General features: G+C 34.2%; 1 protein-coding gene across 2 annotated transcripts in view; it reads right to left on the bottom strand.

The window, feature by feature from the left end:
- The window catches only part of EPC2 (enhancer of polycomb homolog 2), a 191,222-nt gene that overhangs the window by 142,691 nt on the left and 31,723 nt on the right, over window positions 1-16,808 (bottom strand). For both annotated transcript variants that reach the window (XM_044669886.1, XM_044669885.1), the window contains exon 2: window positions 1,661-1,820. In XM_044669886.1, the coding sequence (XP_044525821.1) occupies window positions 1,661-1,820 (160 nt within the window). The remainder of the gene's footprint in view (window positions 1-1,660; window positions 1,821-16,808) is intronic.

The following is a 16,808-nucleotide window of genomic DNA, read 5'->3' on the forward strand; positions in this document are numbered from 1 at the left end:
ATGAGAAAGAACACTATCTACACCCAGAGAAAGAACTATGGGAGCAGAAACACAGAAGAAAAACATATGACCAATCACATGGTTTGAATGGGATTTTGGCCTTAAAAGATCACTCTACTGCAAATATGAATAACATGGAAATGGGTTTTGAACAATGATACATGTATAACCCAGTGAAATTGCTTGTCACCTCCGGGAGCAGGAAGGGAAGAGCAGTGAAAAAAAATCATAAATCATGTAACCATGGAAAAATATTCTAAATAAATTTTAAAAATAAAAATAAAAACACATGGTACAAATTTTCTCCTATCTGATTAAAATATAAATGGCTCAAATTTGGCAACTTTTGGTTTGAGGTTTGTGTTTGGCTTATTAATTGACTAAAAATGTCTGCTACAAATATAGTGTTTCTGTTAATAATGAGAAATAAGCTTTGATTTTTAATATTTTACAGTGGTCGAATTTCATTAGACAACATAGTCTTTGTTCATCCAGGAACAACTCTATGTGGTCATGTCTTTGCAACTCAGTACCACCTTAAGACTGAGGACTGTTATACACAAAATGAGTCTTCAAAACATATTTGTTACATAAAGACTTACAGAATAAAAACTTTCTTTATAAAATACTGTGATATTTTCATCTTTAGCAGTTGGCCCCAAGGATGGAGTGATAAAAAGCATTATAGTAATTTCATATCAATTTTCTAATTTAGTAATAATAAACCAGATACTTTTTTCACATTTAATTTAGGGGGGAAATAATTTTAAGTTCTTCACAATTAAACTATCTCCAACAGGCAGGTGACAAAGTAAAACCCTCTATTTTGTTTAAAAACACTTCAGCAAGAATATGCAGGCTTTAAAATTCTGCTGGATTCTATGGAGTTTTGGTTTTGGTTCTGGGATTTTTAAGAAGGATTTCAATATTTCTAACCCAAGGGGAAAAAAAAAAAAGCAAAAAAGCAAAAAAACAAAAACAAAAACAAAACTTTAAATTGCCAGTGTTGACAGAGAAATAAAATGATAAAGTTCTTCCAAGAAATCTTTAACCAATATAGGAAAACTGAAAGAAAATAAGACTCACTAAAAAGGGAGTCTCTAATCAAAACTAAAAAGCTTATTATTACTCTTACCTGACTTAATATAAGTGGAATTAACCCCATAAATTGAACAGATGAATATAAAATCAAAGAAACAAATTATAAGAAATTCAATTTTTAAAAATGAGTCTCTGCGAAATAAAACTGAAACATCCAGGAATTTTTAAATCATTTTAAGTGATGGCTTTCCTGAGTCAGCATAAAAAATATTTTAAAAACTCATCCTGGCATTAGATTTAATGGAAACCAAACCTTTAAAACAAAAAGTTTGCAAGCAGTTCTCTATTCCTCTCCCCCAAAATATATTAAAAAGTCAATAAAATATCAGATGAAATCAGTCACAAGTACTAAATGCCACATAAATATTACCTTTGACAAACTGTAACCGTGGTCAAAATGTACTTAAATTTTAAAAGCAGACACAAGAGATCCCATTTTTAAATTTGTTTTAACTAATGTATACATTTTTAAAGTATATTTTAGGAAAGGGTGGAAGGAGGAGGGGTGGGATTTGAAAAACCAAATTGCAAACAGAAATCAATGGCTCAAATAACTTACGCTGAATATGAATGAACTGTTTCGGCTGTTTAAACTCTCCTTTGTACAGACGATTATAATAGATGACGTTGCTTTCTGCCTCAGGAACTGGAATGACCATGCTCTCTTTCTTTTCTCTAAACACTTGCTGTGCAGAAATTGCTCGCTGTAAATGGTGTTCCTGGAAAATGTAAAGTGAGCAATTTAAGTTGTATTAATAATAAAAATTCAATGTATTGTACTTAACATTTGTTTTGAAGAACCTAAATAAGCCAGGCTTGACTTTTTTTTCTGCTGCTAATTAATAGGCAAGAGGAGGCAAATCATAAAAATTTTGGTATCATTCATGCATTAAAAAAAAAAACTTTCAGACTATAACTTAGAGTCACCATACATTCAGTCACCTACATCTTTTTTAACTTTAACATAAGAACTAAAAGCTATTAAGGATAAAGAACTGAAATGGCTATGTGAAACTCAGACTCTTATAGGTCAAATACTGACTTAAAAAATCAGAAATTAATATTACCTATGTTGTATCATATTTTTATTTTATTAAACATTTCCCAATTGCACTTTAATCCAGGTGAACCTCTACTTAGTCATTTTGCAGGCCCCTTATAGCCCAAGTTTAACACCTATGAACTAGAAGATAATTTTTCTAAGGATTCAATTATGCTCAATATTCCTAAGTCAAAAAAGACCTTTGAAAACAAAAGTTAAACTTATCTGATTAACCAGGTTAAAAATATTTATCAACAATAGATCTAATTTCCACAAATTCTGGTTGCTATTTTCTTTAGATCTTTTAAATAGGTTGTTCATCCACATATACAGATATGTTCGCATGTATGTATTTTTAACAATCACTTCAAATGGACAATGAAATGGGCCAAGAATTAAACACAAGGAGAGGAAGCTGAACTATTTTTAAGAAATTGCAAACTTAATAATGGCCACAAATTTGACAATGAAATAAAAGTCCCATTGTTTAAATATTGGCATTATATTGGTGTTAATATATGGCTGTTAAGTTATGGAACCCTTTTGAAGCTGTAATACTTTTTTTAAGGGAAGAAAGTACACATCACTCACACATAAGATTCCTTTATCAACTATGTCTGTGTCTTTCCATTGCTTTCTCTCATTCCAGGCTTGGTAGTCCTCCTCAATTCCACTTCTTCATTTCCCTCTCTTTACTCAAAACACAACTCAATCACCACCTTCTACAAGAAGCCTTCTATAATCACCCCTCTCAACTGTTAGTGCCCTATTTCCCAAATTAATTTGTATTTAACCTCTTGGTATTTATTTCCATTTTTTCCTCTTTTTATTTATTATATATGTACTTATATATGCCCTTGCTAACTCCAAAACTGGAGTACAAGCTTCTTGAGAATAGGAATTATTTCTCTCATTGTTTTTGTAACCCCAAAGCCTAGTACAGTGTCAAGCAGAGAATAAGTTCTTAATGAATATTTACTGAGTGGTTGATTTATTGAACAACAATCCAAATAAAGAATGCCATAAAAAGAAATATGAGAAAAAAACTGGGAAGCTCAAGTGATGAAAACAAGGAGTAAATGGTAGACAACTCATGTGCTCCACTGATATCCTTCAACAGAAAAAGAGAATCTCAAAATATTGGCAGACCCTCTAGGACACATTTAGGAGGACATGAACTAGAGTCACAAAGGATGGAGAAAAGTAAAGAGTTGTATATTTTGGAGGGAATATTCACACTGATGAGATTATTAATCCATTTGAAAAACTAAATATATATATAATATATAACATTTGAAGATCCTAAGCAAAACTGAGAACATTCAATTTTATCTTGGGTATATAAAATATCACTGCAAAAAACATCTAAGGTCAAAACCTAGGGCATATCAATGCAAACAAGTGAATTTTGTTACAATTAATAAGTTTTCATAAAGTACCTATTGTGTGCCAGGCACTGTGGGGATGCAAAGCCCTAAAAAAAAAATGGTACATTCTATAAAAAACAAATGTGCATATATCAGGATTTATAAAAGGCATATAATGTAACTGGGAAATAGGTCCTAGCAGTTGGGAAGATCTGAAGAAGTCTTAACTAGAAAGTAGTACTTAGTCTGGGCTTTGAAAGAAGCTAAAGGATGAGATGAGAAGGGTATACAAATAGAAAAAACTGAGAAGTAATGTTATGTCTGAGTAACTGCAAAAAGTCAAGATTGGCCAAATCACAAATTCTAAGAAGCTTGAAAAGTTAAATTGGGATCAGATTACAGAAGGACTATGAATTATAACATCCTCAATCGACAAATAGCTCAACAATATAAACTAGGAGCATTCAAAAAAAAAAGAAATCCAAGGTATCAACAACAGGGGGTGACTAAAAAATGACTAATCTGAGAAAAGCAAATTTCTGCAAATGCAAATGTGGGGAAAGCCTATCATACCCATTAAACTGACAAAAATGGCAAATGTTGGAAAGCCTGAGGGAAAACAAACCTATTAATAAAGTAGGTTTTCTTGAATATAATTATTGAGAGAGAGAGAGAGAGAGAGAGAGAGAGAGAGAGCGCGTGCGCCGGCTAGGTGTTGGCTTGGAGTCAGGAAGACCTAAATTCAAATCCTACCTCAGTCACAAATAACTGTAATCCTATATAAATCAATCAATATTCTCTTTGCCTTGCTTTTTTCACCTTTAAAATATGGGGGCAACTGGGTGGCTCAATGGACAGAATACCAGGCTTGGGTTCAAACCTGGCCTCAGACACTTGCAAGCCATATGACCCCGAGCACATCTCTCAACTGTAAAATATGGATAATTTATAGCACTTACTTCCCACAGCTGTTGTAAGCATTGAATGAAATAAAGTACTTTACAAATCTTAAAGGCACTATACATTTTCTTTTATTATTACCAGTTCACAAAGATGTTAGTCAATTGCTGTTCAATCTAATTGATATTTCAGTATGGCAAATAATTGTATACTTTTTCTTTTTACCTTAAGTGTAGGGGGAAAAATTAATATTCTCTTTAAAATTTCTATCTGAATCATTAACTTGTTCCTTTAAAAAAAGTGATATTAATAAAATTAATATCTTGGATCTGGGCTATCTAATGTACCTCTCTCTCTTTAGAGACCCCAGGAACTTAAGTAATTTACCAAAAATCCCAAGTAGCAGATTTATGGATTTCAATCCCAAGCCTTTTGGTTTCAAATACAGAAATGAAGGTGTAAGTAAGTTGCATTTCTTATCATTTTTCACTACTCAACTGGAGGGGTTTTGAAAAAAAGAAAGCTAAAAATCTCTGGAATTATAATTAACAAGGGTAGGGTACTGGAAAGCCTTAAAATTAAGTCTGCACAGTCCTAAAAAATTCTAAATTTAATGTTGCTATTTAAACCAAGTTAATTATTACATAATGTTAAAATTACTTTATTATATTAGTAAATGATTTTTAACATTTTCTCACTACTGTGGTGGGTAAAACAATATTAAAAACAAGAAAATAAAATATTTTACTAAAGAAGTATCTCAAATTCTGTAATACTTTAAATGTAAAACTAAAGGAGGGTCCCAAATAGTTTTTTTCCCCCTAGGAAAAAGTTGCTGTAAACAAAAATAATATGCTGTCAGGTATTCTCAAATTTGACAGGTATTATCAATTGGTGAATAAAATCTATTAATCTGCAGACTAAAAAGTTATATCAAATAAAAAGACAAATAAATGTGTCAAATTTACCTAAAAGTATTATTTAGCACCTTTTATTACATTTAGACAATATAGTGATCTACATAACATGGAACTAGACACTTCTACAATTATCACTTAAAATTATTTTGACAAGAGATAGCATTTGTAATGAATGTACAATAAAGTACAAAAAGAAAACAAATAAGACTAGAAAAAAAAGATTTATGAATAATTTTAGTAGCAACTAATCAGTTTTCAGAGGACTTAATGTATTATCTTAATGGTTCCTTAGAGCAACAATGAGCACCTACACCACAAATACTATATCCACCATTAAAAAGCAAGGAATAGAATAGAATATAAACTCAAAAAAAAAATATATAAACAGGTCAGATATACAGGAATCTATGTCTTTTTAGTTCTCTATTCCACTATACCATGTATCCTCTCATTGGAGGTTCACAACTATTCTTAACATGGTATATCAAAATACTTAAAAATAAAGAATATCTCTGTCCACTTCTTTGCTGGAGCTAAAAGGAAACAGTATTATGCTTTAAACATAAAAGAAGTAAAGCTCACGAGATTTTATTAGTTTCAAACAAGATTCTATTTCTTATGAAAAAACAAGAAACATTTACACTGCTTCACTAGGCCAAAAGACACCACCATGATAATAGAGCAAAAAAAAAAAAAAAAGAAAAAAAAGAAAAAAAAGAAAAAAGAAAAAAAGCCTAAAAGGAAAAACATACAAATTGGACACAAATCCAACAAGAATTTCTAGAAGTAAGCTAAAGAAAGAGATAAAAAGCAGGAGAGAAAAAATTGAGGAAAGAAATGAAAGTGGTATAAGAAAATTATAACTTTTTTTTTAAGTTCAAGTAAAAGAGGCACAAAAAATGCTAAGGAAAATATCATCTTAAAAAACAACTGGGGAGGGGCAGCTGGGTAGCTCAGTGGATTGAGAGCCAGGCCTAGAGACGGGAGGTCCTAGGTTCAAATCCGGCCTCAGACACTTCCCAGCTGTGTGACTCTGGGCAAGTCACTTGACCCCCATTGCCTACCCTTACCACTCTTCCACCTATGAGTCAATACACAGAAGTTAAGGGTTTAAAATTAAAAAAAAAAAAAAAACAAAACAACTGGGGGAACAGCTGGTAGCTGAGTGGATTGAGAGCCAGACCTAGAGATGAGAGGTCCTAGGTTCAAGTCTGACCTCAGACACTTCCCAGTTATGTGACCCTGGGCAAGTCACTTGACCCCCCCCCCTCCATTGCCTAGCCCTTACCACTCTTCCACCTATGAGTCAATACACAGAAGTTAAGGGTTTAAAATAAATTTTAAAAAAAAAATGGTCAAACAGTAAAAAGAGGCACAAAAATTCGCTAAAGAAATGAACTCTTTAGAAAGCAGATTTGCCTAAATGAAAAAAGTGGTCCCAGAAAATAATTCCTTAAAAATTAGAACAGGGAAAATGGAAGTTAATGACTCCATGAGATATAAAGAAACAAATCAAATCAAAAGAATGAATTCTTAAAATAGAAGAAAATGTGGATTATCTCATTAGAAAAACAAGTGACCTAGAAAATAGATTGAGATAATTTAAAAATTATTGAACTACCTGAAAGTATGAAGTGTGAATCAGACTTTCTTTGTCTAGTATCAGCAATTTTTAAATTAATCAACCAAGAAGTGAAAATATTCCTACTTAACACTTTGTTAGCCACCAAGTAGAGTTCACACACTCAGAAACTCAATCAGTCAGGAACTTGTGAATTCTTTTGATGAGAGTTTACACCTTCAGAGGTTGAAAGGTGTGAATCCCACAGACACTATCCCCCTGGGCAGTGCTGGACAATTTGGAAGCTGTGACTGGTCCCCGTGAAGAGGGAAAGGGACAAGGAGTCACTATAAAAGCCCTAAACTTCTTTGGCTGGAGGCAGTCTTCTGGAGATAGTCATTCAGTCAAGTCTTCGGCTTGAATCTTTGCCTGGTGATTGGCAGAGGCTGACTCTGGACTTGGACTTCAGCTTTGACTTGGGACCTTGGTTTTTGGACTGTTTCTTGGGTGAGTGAGTAGCTGGCCTTCCTTTCCCAGTGTCTGGAAATTAGTTTTGAAGAGGCCTTCCCTTCTTGGAGGAGGCTGTGTGGGTGGAACTCCAGGTTCTCTGGTTGTGGGGTTAACAAGCCCTGCTGGGCTGAGCCGAGCCCCCAACAATATTTAGTGTGATAGGATAGACATCTTCTCTGCCCTCTTTTTGTATTTCTCTACATTCACTCTTTCTACCCTTTTGTAAATAAAAGCTATTAAAAGTCATTTTGACTTGAGCTATATTTTTGAATCAGTGACCACAATATTATCTTAAAATTCTCACATATTTAGTCAAATCCTTCGTTTTAATTCTTTACAAAAGTCATGATTAAAAAAAAAGCCTAGACATCATATTTTTAAAAATTATCTCTAATCACTAGTGTTTAGAAACATGCAAATTTAAAAAAAAAAACACCACTTCACATCTATCAGATTGGCTAACATGACAATAAAGAAAAATGACAACCCTGGTAAGAATATGGAAAAATAGGGACACTAATTCCTGATGGAATTGTGAAGTGGTCAAACCATTCTGGAGAATAATTTGCAAGTAGGCCCAAAGAGCTATAAAACTGTATGTGTAATGCCACTACTAGGTCTGTATCACAAAGGGATAAAAAGAAAAGGATCTAGAAATACAGAAGTATTTATGGCAGCTCTTTTTGTACTGGTAAAGAACTGGAAATCGAGGGAATGGCTATCAACTGGAGAATGGCTAAACAAGGCATAGTATACAATTGTACTATAATTGTACAATAGTACTATTGTACTATAAAAAATGACAAGGGAAGGGAAGGTAGGTGGCTCAGTGGATTGAGAGTCAGGCCTATAGAATCAGAAGATCCTGAGTTCAAATTCAGTCTTGACACTTCCTAAGTGTGACTTAACCCCAATTGTATTCTCTTTTCTCTTGGGACTGATACTTAATATTGATTCTAAGAAAGTTGTGGGAAGAAGGGAAGGAAAGAGGGAAGAATGGAGGGAGGGATGGAAGGACAAGAAAACCTGTTTCAGAAAAACCTCAAAAGGCTTATACAAACTCATACAGAATGAAGTGAGCAGAACCAGAAGATAATTATACTCAGTAACAGCAGTATTGTAATGATGATCAGCTATGAAAAATTTGATTAATTATGATGGATACAATGATGTAAGACAATTCTGGACTTATAGTGAAAATCACTATCCATCCCCAAGAAGGAACTAATGAACTCTGAGTTCAAGAGGAAGCATAATTTTTTCTCTTTTTTAATTTTTTTTTTGCAACATGACAAATATGGAAATGGTTTACATGTTTTCACTGTATGACTGGCTTGCCTTTTCAATGGGTATATTCAAATGCCTTTTCAATTTGGAACTCAAAATTGCCTTTTCAATGGATATATTCAAATGCCTTTTCAATTTGGAACTCAAAATTTTTCTTAAGTGAATGTTAAAAATAATTAAATAGCAAAAAAGGACCTGTCAAGAAGCCAAAAAAATAAAAAATTTAAAAGTTATCAAAAATTATTTATAGAATGGTAAACTTTTATAATCATAAAATCTGAACTATTGCAAGAGCCTTCTGGTTGGTCTCTCTGCTTCATGTCTATTCCCAACACCACCCAACCTCCACTCAGCTTTCAAATTAATTTTCTTAATGCCCAAATCTGACTATGTCAATTTCCCCTACTCCCTACCCTTCAATAAACTCAGCTCCCTATGACTTCTAAGAACAATTTTAAAATTCTCTCTTTGGAATTTCTTCACAAAGCGATCCTCCTTCCACTTTTCCAGACTTCTTATGTTACTCCCCTAAATATACTCTGCAATTCAATGGCACTCGCCTTCTTGCTGTTCTTCACACAAGCCACTCTATCCCCAGATTGTTTTCATTTTCATTTGTATCCTCCATGCCTAGAATACTCTCCCTCATCATCTCCACTTCTTGGTTTCCTTCAAGTTCCAGCTAAAATTCCAAGTACAACAGAAAGCCTTTACTAATACCACTTAATGCTATCATTGACTTCCCTCTCAATTATCTCCAATTTATCATGCCCTTAATCTTTCCTCACCCACAAAGGTACCACCTCTATGTTCAAGAATTTTCAAATCCCCTTATCTGACCACACTCTACTAGCTCTTCACCTCTTCTTCTGCCTTCCCTTCTATAACTCTTCATCCATAACATCCCTTGAACCCTTCACCTCTCTCCCCAGGACATCTCCCCTACACTTAGCTATTCTCTCCTCTTCTACCCATCTTAATTCTTGGATGAGGCATTTCAACTCTACACTGTCCTCTCTTAAATCTCCAGTCCTTTATTATCATTTTGTTGATTATGCCCAGCCAAGTCTCAGCCCTAAGCCATTCCCACCATTCACCACTTTTTCTCCTAGACAAAAAAACTGAATGAAAATGAGAAAATCATGCAACCTTTCTGAATGGGTCCACTACTCAACTGGGATTTCACTGCTCCTAGGCAATCCTACTATACTACCTTTATCAACTCACTATCCCACTCTCCACAGCAGCTCTTCCAAATCTTTTCATCCCTCCTTAAATTTCCCATAGCTCCCCCTGCCCCTATCCCCTTATCTAAGAATTATCCCTCTTCTCTCTTCCTCATTTATCACTCAGATGCATTCTGCCACTCTTTCCTTCTTTACCCCTGCCTCATAAGATGATACAGCCTTACTCCTTTACCAAGGCAAACCACCCTTATTTGTTCAAATGGTCTCATTTTACCTGTCTCCTTCAACAGACTGCCTCCTGTTATCCCCATTATTTCACTCATGTTCAATCTCTCCCCCTCTCCGGGTTCATTTCCTTCAAACACCTATGTTTCCTCCAATCTGAAATACTAATCCTTCCATTTCTGCTAACTCTAGTCCTATATTTTTTCCCCTGCCCTTTGAGCGTAAGGTCCAAAATCATCTACAGAAGATGTCTCCACTTTCCTCTCAATCTCTTCTTAATCCCACATAATCTAGCTTCCAATTTTACGAATGATCTCAAATGCCAAATTCAATGGCCTTTTTTTTTGTCTTCATTCTCCTTGTTCCCTCAGCAGCCTTTGATACTGTTAATCACTCTCTTGTCCATAATACTATTCTCTTTTCTTGAGGTTTTCAGGACAGCACTCTCTCTTGATTTTCCTCCTCCCTATCTATTCCTTCTGTCTCCTTCTCCAAATCCTACCCCTTAACTGTACAGAGTTCTCTATCCTGGATCCTCTTCTCTGCTCCCTCTTTGCCTATTAAATTGTGAGATCCTTGAGGGCAAGGATTATCTTTTGCCTCTTTTTATTTCCCCAGCTTTTAGCAAAGTGCCTGGCACATAGTAGGCACTAAATAAATGTTTAATGATTAACTGATATCTTGTCTGTACATAATTATTTACACTTTGGTATTCTTTATACTTTAAAATATTTTACTTTGTGATTTCATCAGTTCACATGGATTTAAGTGCCTTCTCTATGCTGATGATTCTCAAACCTACCTTTCCTGTCCCAAGGTCGCATCTCCAACTGCTTTTCAGACATCTCAAATTTGATGTTTAGTAGACATCTTAAAATTAATATGTCCAAAACAGAATTCATAATTTTTTTCCCATTGCTGGTAGAAAGCAACAGCATTCTCTTAGTCCCCAAGCTCACAACCTGAGTCAATCTGAAGTCCTCACTATCTCACCTCACCCTCCATCTATTGCAAAGGACTGTCAATTTCACCTTTGCAACATCTGTCATTAACAGGCCCACTTCCTCCCATGACACTACCATCAATCTAGTTGCACTGCCCTTATCACTTCATGCTTGAATTATTTTAATGGTCTACAGGTCGGCCTGCCTTAAATCTCTCCCTACTCCTCCTTCCTCTAAAATTATTTTTCTGGGGGCAGCTGGGTAGCTCAGTGGATTGAGAGTCAGGCCTAGAGACGGGAGGTCCTAGGTTCAAATCCAGCCTCAAGACACTTCTCAGCTGTATGACCCTGGCAAGTCACTTGACCCCCATTGCCCACCTTTACCACTCTTCCACCTAGGAGCCAATACACAGAAGTTAAGGGTTTAAAAAAAAAAAAAAAAGAAAGAAAATTATTTTTCTACGGTCTGATTAACTCAAGAAACTCCAATAGCTCCCTATTGCCTCCAGGATCAAATACAAAATACTCTTTTTAGCTTTCAAAGCAATATATAGCCTAGCTCCCCCCTTCCCCCAAACATATATTCTCAGATATTACAGGATTTGTTTCCTGGTTATCCCATGAACAGGTCACTCTGGGCTCCAGGTATTCTCTCTGACTGACCCTCAGGTCTAAAATGTTCTCTCCCTACTCCGCACTAACTACTGACTTCTCTAACTTCCTTTAAGTGACATCTAAAATCCCACCTTTTACAAGAAGCCTTCCCCAACCCCTCTTAACCATTACCTTCTCTTTGTTAATTATTTCCTAGTTATCTTGTATATAGCTTGCTTTGTATATATTTGTTTGTCTATTGTCTCCCTCTATTAGACTGTAAGCTCCTTAGGGCAAGGTCTATCTTTTGCCTCTTTTTGTGTTTCCAGAACATAGCACAGTACCTGGCATATAGCACACACTAAATACATATTTTATGATTGATATTATAAATAATTTATATAATGTTTATACATAATTATTCTTATGTTATCTCCCTTGTTAGACTCTGAGCTTTCAAAGAGAAGGGACTGTCTTTACCTTTCCTTGTAACTATTGTGCATATCATAGTGCCTGGCATAAGTAAAAAAGGAACAAGTCAAAATATTAACAAAACACAAAAGCATGGAAACATCCTCAGAATATAGAAATAAATCCACAGATTCTGTGAAAAGCAGAAGTATTCTGCCTTAAGACAAAAAGGTAAAAACAGCAGAACTAAGAGAAAACAATATCACAACTTTCCTAGAAGGCTTGATAATTTTACAATCTGATGAAGAGGTGGTCCTTCTTGCAAAGAACCACACTTTCACCTATGTCTTTGAATCACATTGCCTCCAAAACCATAAGGTTTTTTCCTTCTCTTTTTCTTCTGTTTCATTTGTGAGCCAAAAAAACAATCCTAATCATGATCAATAAGATGAACAGCAATGCCACTGATATGCCTATGTCAAGGAAAATAAAATCAATCTTAAAAAAAACTGGATGAAAAGAAATCATTAACAACACATAAATCTCCTGAAAATACTCGGAAGAACCCCAGATCAACCCTACCATCACTCCCAGCTTGCTCTACATTGTGAAGTATGGTGCATCATATACAACACTAGATTTAGATTTTTTTCACTGTATTGATTTGTTTTGTTCAACGTTTGTTCTCTTATTCCTTTAAAAAATGTTATGAGGGGACAGCTGAGTAGCTCAGTGGATTGAGAACCAGGCCTAGAGACAGGAGATCCTAGGTTCAAATTCAGCCTCAGACACTTCCCAGCTGTGTGACCCTAGGCAAGTCACTTGACCCCCATTGCCCACCCTTACCACTCTTCCACTAAGGAACCAATACACAGAAGTTAAGGGTTTAAAAAAAAGTTATGAGATGGGTTTTCTGCAATAAGAAAGGATATATGTATCTATGTATATGGGGAAATATAGGCAATGTAAAAATAAAAAGATAATGAATCTTTTTTTCCCTCAGCATTCTTCTCCTCCAAACTGTTTTCTTTTCCCCTAAATAGGTTTTTATTAAGGCACTCAAGTTAAATGCTTTTTTTACTACTTATCCAATTATGTTTTTGTTTATTACTACTACTATAACAACACATCTACTAACCTAAGGCCCCGTTGACCTTAACATAGATACATATATCCTTTCTTATTGCAGAAAACCCATCTCATAACATTTCCCCTCTATTCCCACCTCATTCCTTAGTATTTATAGGCTTTTCCACCTTCCTGAAATTGTACCTTCTTTTTCACATGTTGTGTATTAGAAGATGAAGTCTTTGAGAGCTCAATTCATAGTACAACACTCAATAAATGCTAGATCACTGACTTTCTCCATTTTTCTATATAAATACAACCCTTATTTAGCAGAGTACTTAACAAATAGGAAACCATATTTTTTCATTCTATTTATTAAATATGTTTTAGGGTTAATCTAGAATATTATAAATTATAACTTTTTATGGGAAAATGCATCTCAAATTCCAAACATTTTAGAAATCTTTACATGTTTCTATATATTCTGATACAATTCCTTTATGAATAAAATTACCATTCTCCCACACAGTGAGTCCTGCATTATATTGAATCTAGTACATCATCAGCTATGTGAGTTTTTGATATATATCCTAACTTCATCTTGATCAACAACTTGACATTTTTCTTACTTTTCCCTCAGGAAAGAAATATAAAATATGTGACTGAAAAAAATGAGATCAGGCTTCAATTGCTATTTCAATTGCTATTTCTAGGCTACAAAGTATTTCATAGATTTTTTTCTTAGATTAGGTAGATATGGACAAAAGAATAACTTTCTGTCACCAACTATAAAAGCAAATAAAGTTTCTTTCTGAAGAAAATTATAAGATTCTATTCCTTAAACAATTATATTTTTGAGGAAGAAATGACTAATTCTGCAATGTTCCCCAAAATGGGAATTTCTAGCTCTATAAAATTTGTTTTAAAAATAGCACTGAGGCTGTAAAGACATTCTCTGTTATAAGACCTAAAAGCTGAGACAAAATTCTTATTCAATCGCATTCCCTATATCTCTGTATAGAAAAAAACCGATATATCTGAGTCCTAACTTTATACCTAAGAAAAGTCACATCAGGCATCATCATTATGCAAAAAGCCCAATGATGATGATTACATGCTCTATAAAGTCAATTAAAATATAACATTCTAATACAGATGTTGCACACTGAAAATCAAATTGTAACATGGCACTCAAGGGCTTTGATACACTAACTTAGAGACTAAAAACAAAGATGTCTACTGCTCCAGAAGACAGAATGAGGAGCAGCTGGCATAAGTTATAGGAAGGTAGATCTCAGCATAGTACAAGGAAAAACCTAATAAGTAGAACTTCCCAGCAAAGGAATATATTGCCAATCTCTATGAGTAAAGAAAGTTTTCCTTCATAGAATTATCTTCATCATTTCCAGTCCAGTGTTTAGTTAAATTCAATAAATATGCATGTGCAAAATTCTATGCTAGGAGATAGTCAAATACTTGGTAGGGTCTGATTTAAAGATTTCCATGCTTCTTTCAACAATGCAGATAACAAACCAATTGTACCTACCTCTTACTGCTCAGTGGCTATTTATACAGTAAGATAAATTCACTAAAAGGCACTCAACATAACAAAACCTTCCCTTCTTTCTCCTAACATTCAGAGAACACTAGTAAAGTCCTTGGGTACTCTCATCCCTCACATATATACCAAGTGACCAGCCCATCATTTTTTGTCTGGCATACATTTCTCTGATGACATTTTTATTTTATTTTATTTTATTTTATTTTATTTTATTTTATTTTATTTTTTAAAATCCTTACCTTCCGTCTTGGAGTCATTACTGTGTATTGGCTCCAAGGCAGAAGAGCAGTAAGGGTAGGTAATGGAGGTCAAGTGACTTGCTGACTTGTCTGATGACATTTAAAAGACTTCTCTCCTTCTTCAAAATAATTTGTTTTATTGGGGGTGGGAGGGGGTTTGGAGGAGGGCATGTTTTACAGCTTGCTCATATCAACCATGTATGATATGATACTCATTTTTCAATTCTTTGGAGGTTATTGTGTTTGATAAGTCAAAGTAATATAATAGTATCTGTAAAATACCAGTATTAGAAAATTTATGGCTCAAAAACAAACAACTACGAATAAGTAGACTTTCCTACTCCACCTCTTTGCAGAAGAGGGAGGTCCATGAATGTGAAAGACCACATATATTTTCATGGGTTTTTTTTTAATTGACAAGTTATGCTGATTTTTTCACTTTTTTTTCTTTGAAAAATATCATTTGCTAAATGGAATGGCTCTCTGGAAGAAAGGAAGGAATATTAGGAGAAATTATGCTGATATTTTAAAAAGGAAAAAAAAAAGCCATTAGTAAAAGCTTTTTTCCCCAAAGAGAAGATGATGTTTCCAGAACAAATATGGGATCATTAAAAGAGCCCATCAATTTCCTGAAGGCAATTCCACCTGCTCTCATTCTGTTTAATTCTGGGTCTAATTTTATAGACTGGTGAGATATAAAAACAAAACTATTCCTGCCTTTAAAGAGCTTATTGTCTATACTGAATTATATGATTATATATAATTATATTTATAGAGCACTTTAAGGCTTGCAAAGGGCTTGGCTTTACAAATGCTACTTTATCCTCACAACAAACCTGGAAGGTAAATGCTGTTATTATACAGTTAAGGACACTGACAGAGACAGAATTAATATTAAATGATTAGGTCCAAGGTCACACAGCTACTAAGTAAACATAAGAGGACATATTTTAATTCAAGTCTTCCAGATTTGAGACATGGCACTTTATCAACTGGACTGCTTAGCTGAATTAAATGAAAAATCATAGATAATATATAAATCACTCATATTTGTATTTTAAGTTTGACTTTGTTGTAGATCCACCATTTTAAAAAGTAATCCTTTGATAAGTATATTAAAATTACTCAGAATTTCCTAAGCACTGACAACAGAAGGGGAAGCAAGTGATCCACAAAGTAATCAAGAGCTAATTAAAAGGTGGCCTTTGTGGATTGAGAGCCAGTCCTGGAGATGGGAGGTCCTGGGTTTAAACCAGGCTTCCAATACTTCCTAACTGTGTGACCCTGGACAAGTCATTTAACCCCCACTGACTTTTCACTCTTTCTCCCTTGACAGAAGATAAAGGTTTTTAAAAATAAAAATTAACAATAAAAGAGCTGACTATAGATAAAAATATAAATGGAATTAGATCTTACTTTTGAAAGTTGCAGACTAAAGATATACAGCACTTAGAAATAGTACCAAGCTGTCACTTCAGCCCAACTCAAGCTCTTCATGTACAAAGGAACAAGAAGCAGGGTGCAAAGCTCTCTGCTTGAAATGTCTTCTGTATTTAATAAAGTAGAGGAAAATGGATACATAATATAATATAAGGAAATCACTCCAAACTATGTAAATATTTTCAAATGAAATAAATCCTGAGTTGAGTGATTAGGAATGCTAATTAATCAAATAATCTATTTAAGAGAATTGCTACGTAGAGCAATTAGTTAACCAATTTTCAAAGAATTAGAACCAACATTAAAACTATACTATAAATAACTTACCTTTTTTAATGATCCAGAAAGCACATCAACATAAAAACTAATTATCATAGTACTGCAGGTGTGAAGAATTGTATTCCAAAAGAGAGACTACTAGGCATTGACTATTAATATATGACCCAATATTC

Source organism: Gracilinanus agilis, chromosome 3 (genome assembly GCF_016433145.1).
Source record: "Gracilinanus agilis isolate LMUSP501 chromosome 3, AgileGrace, whole genome shotgun sequence".
Lineage (NCBI taxonomy): Eukaryota > Metazoa > Chordata > Mammalia > Didelphimorphia > Didelphidae > Gracilinanus > Gracilinanus agilis.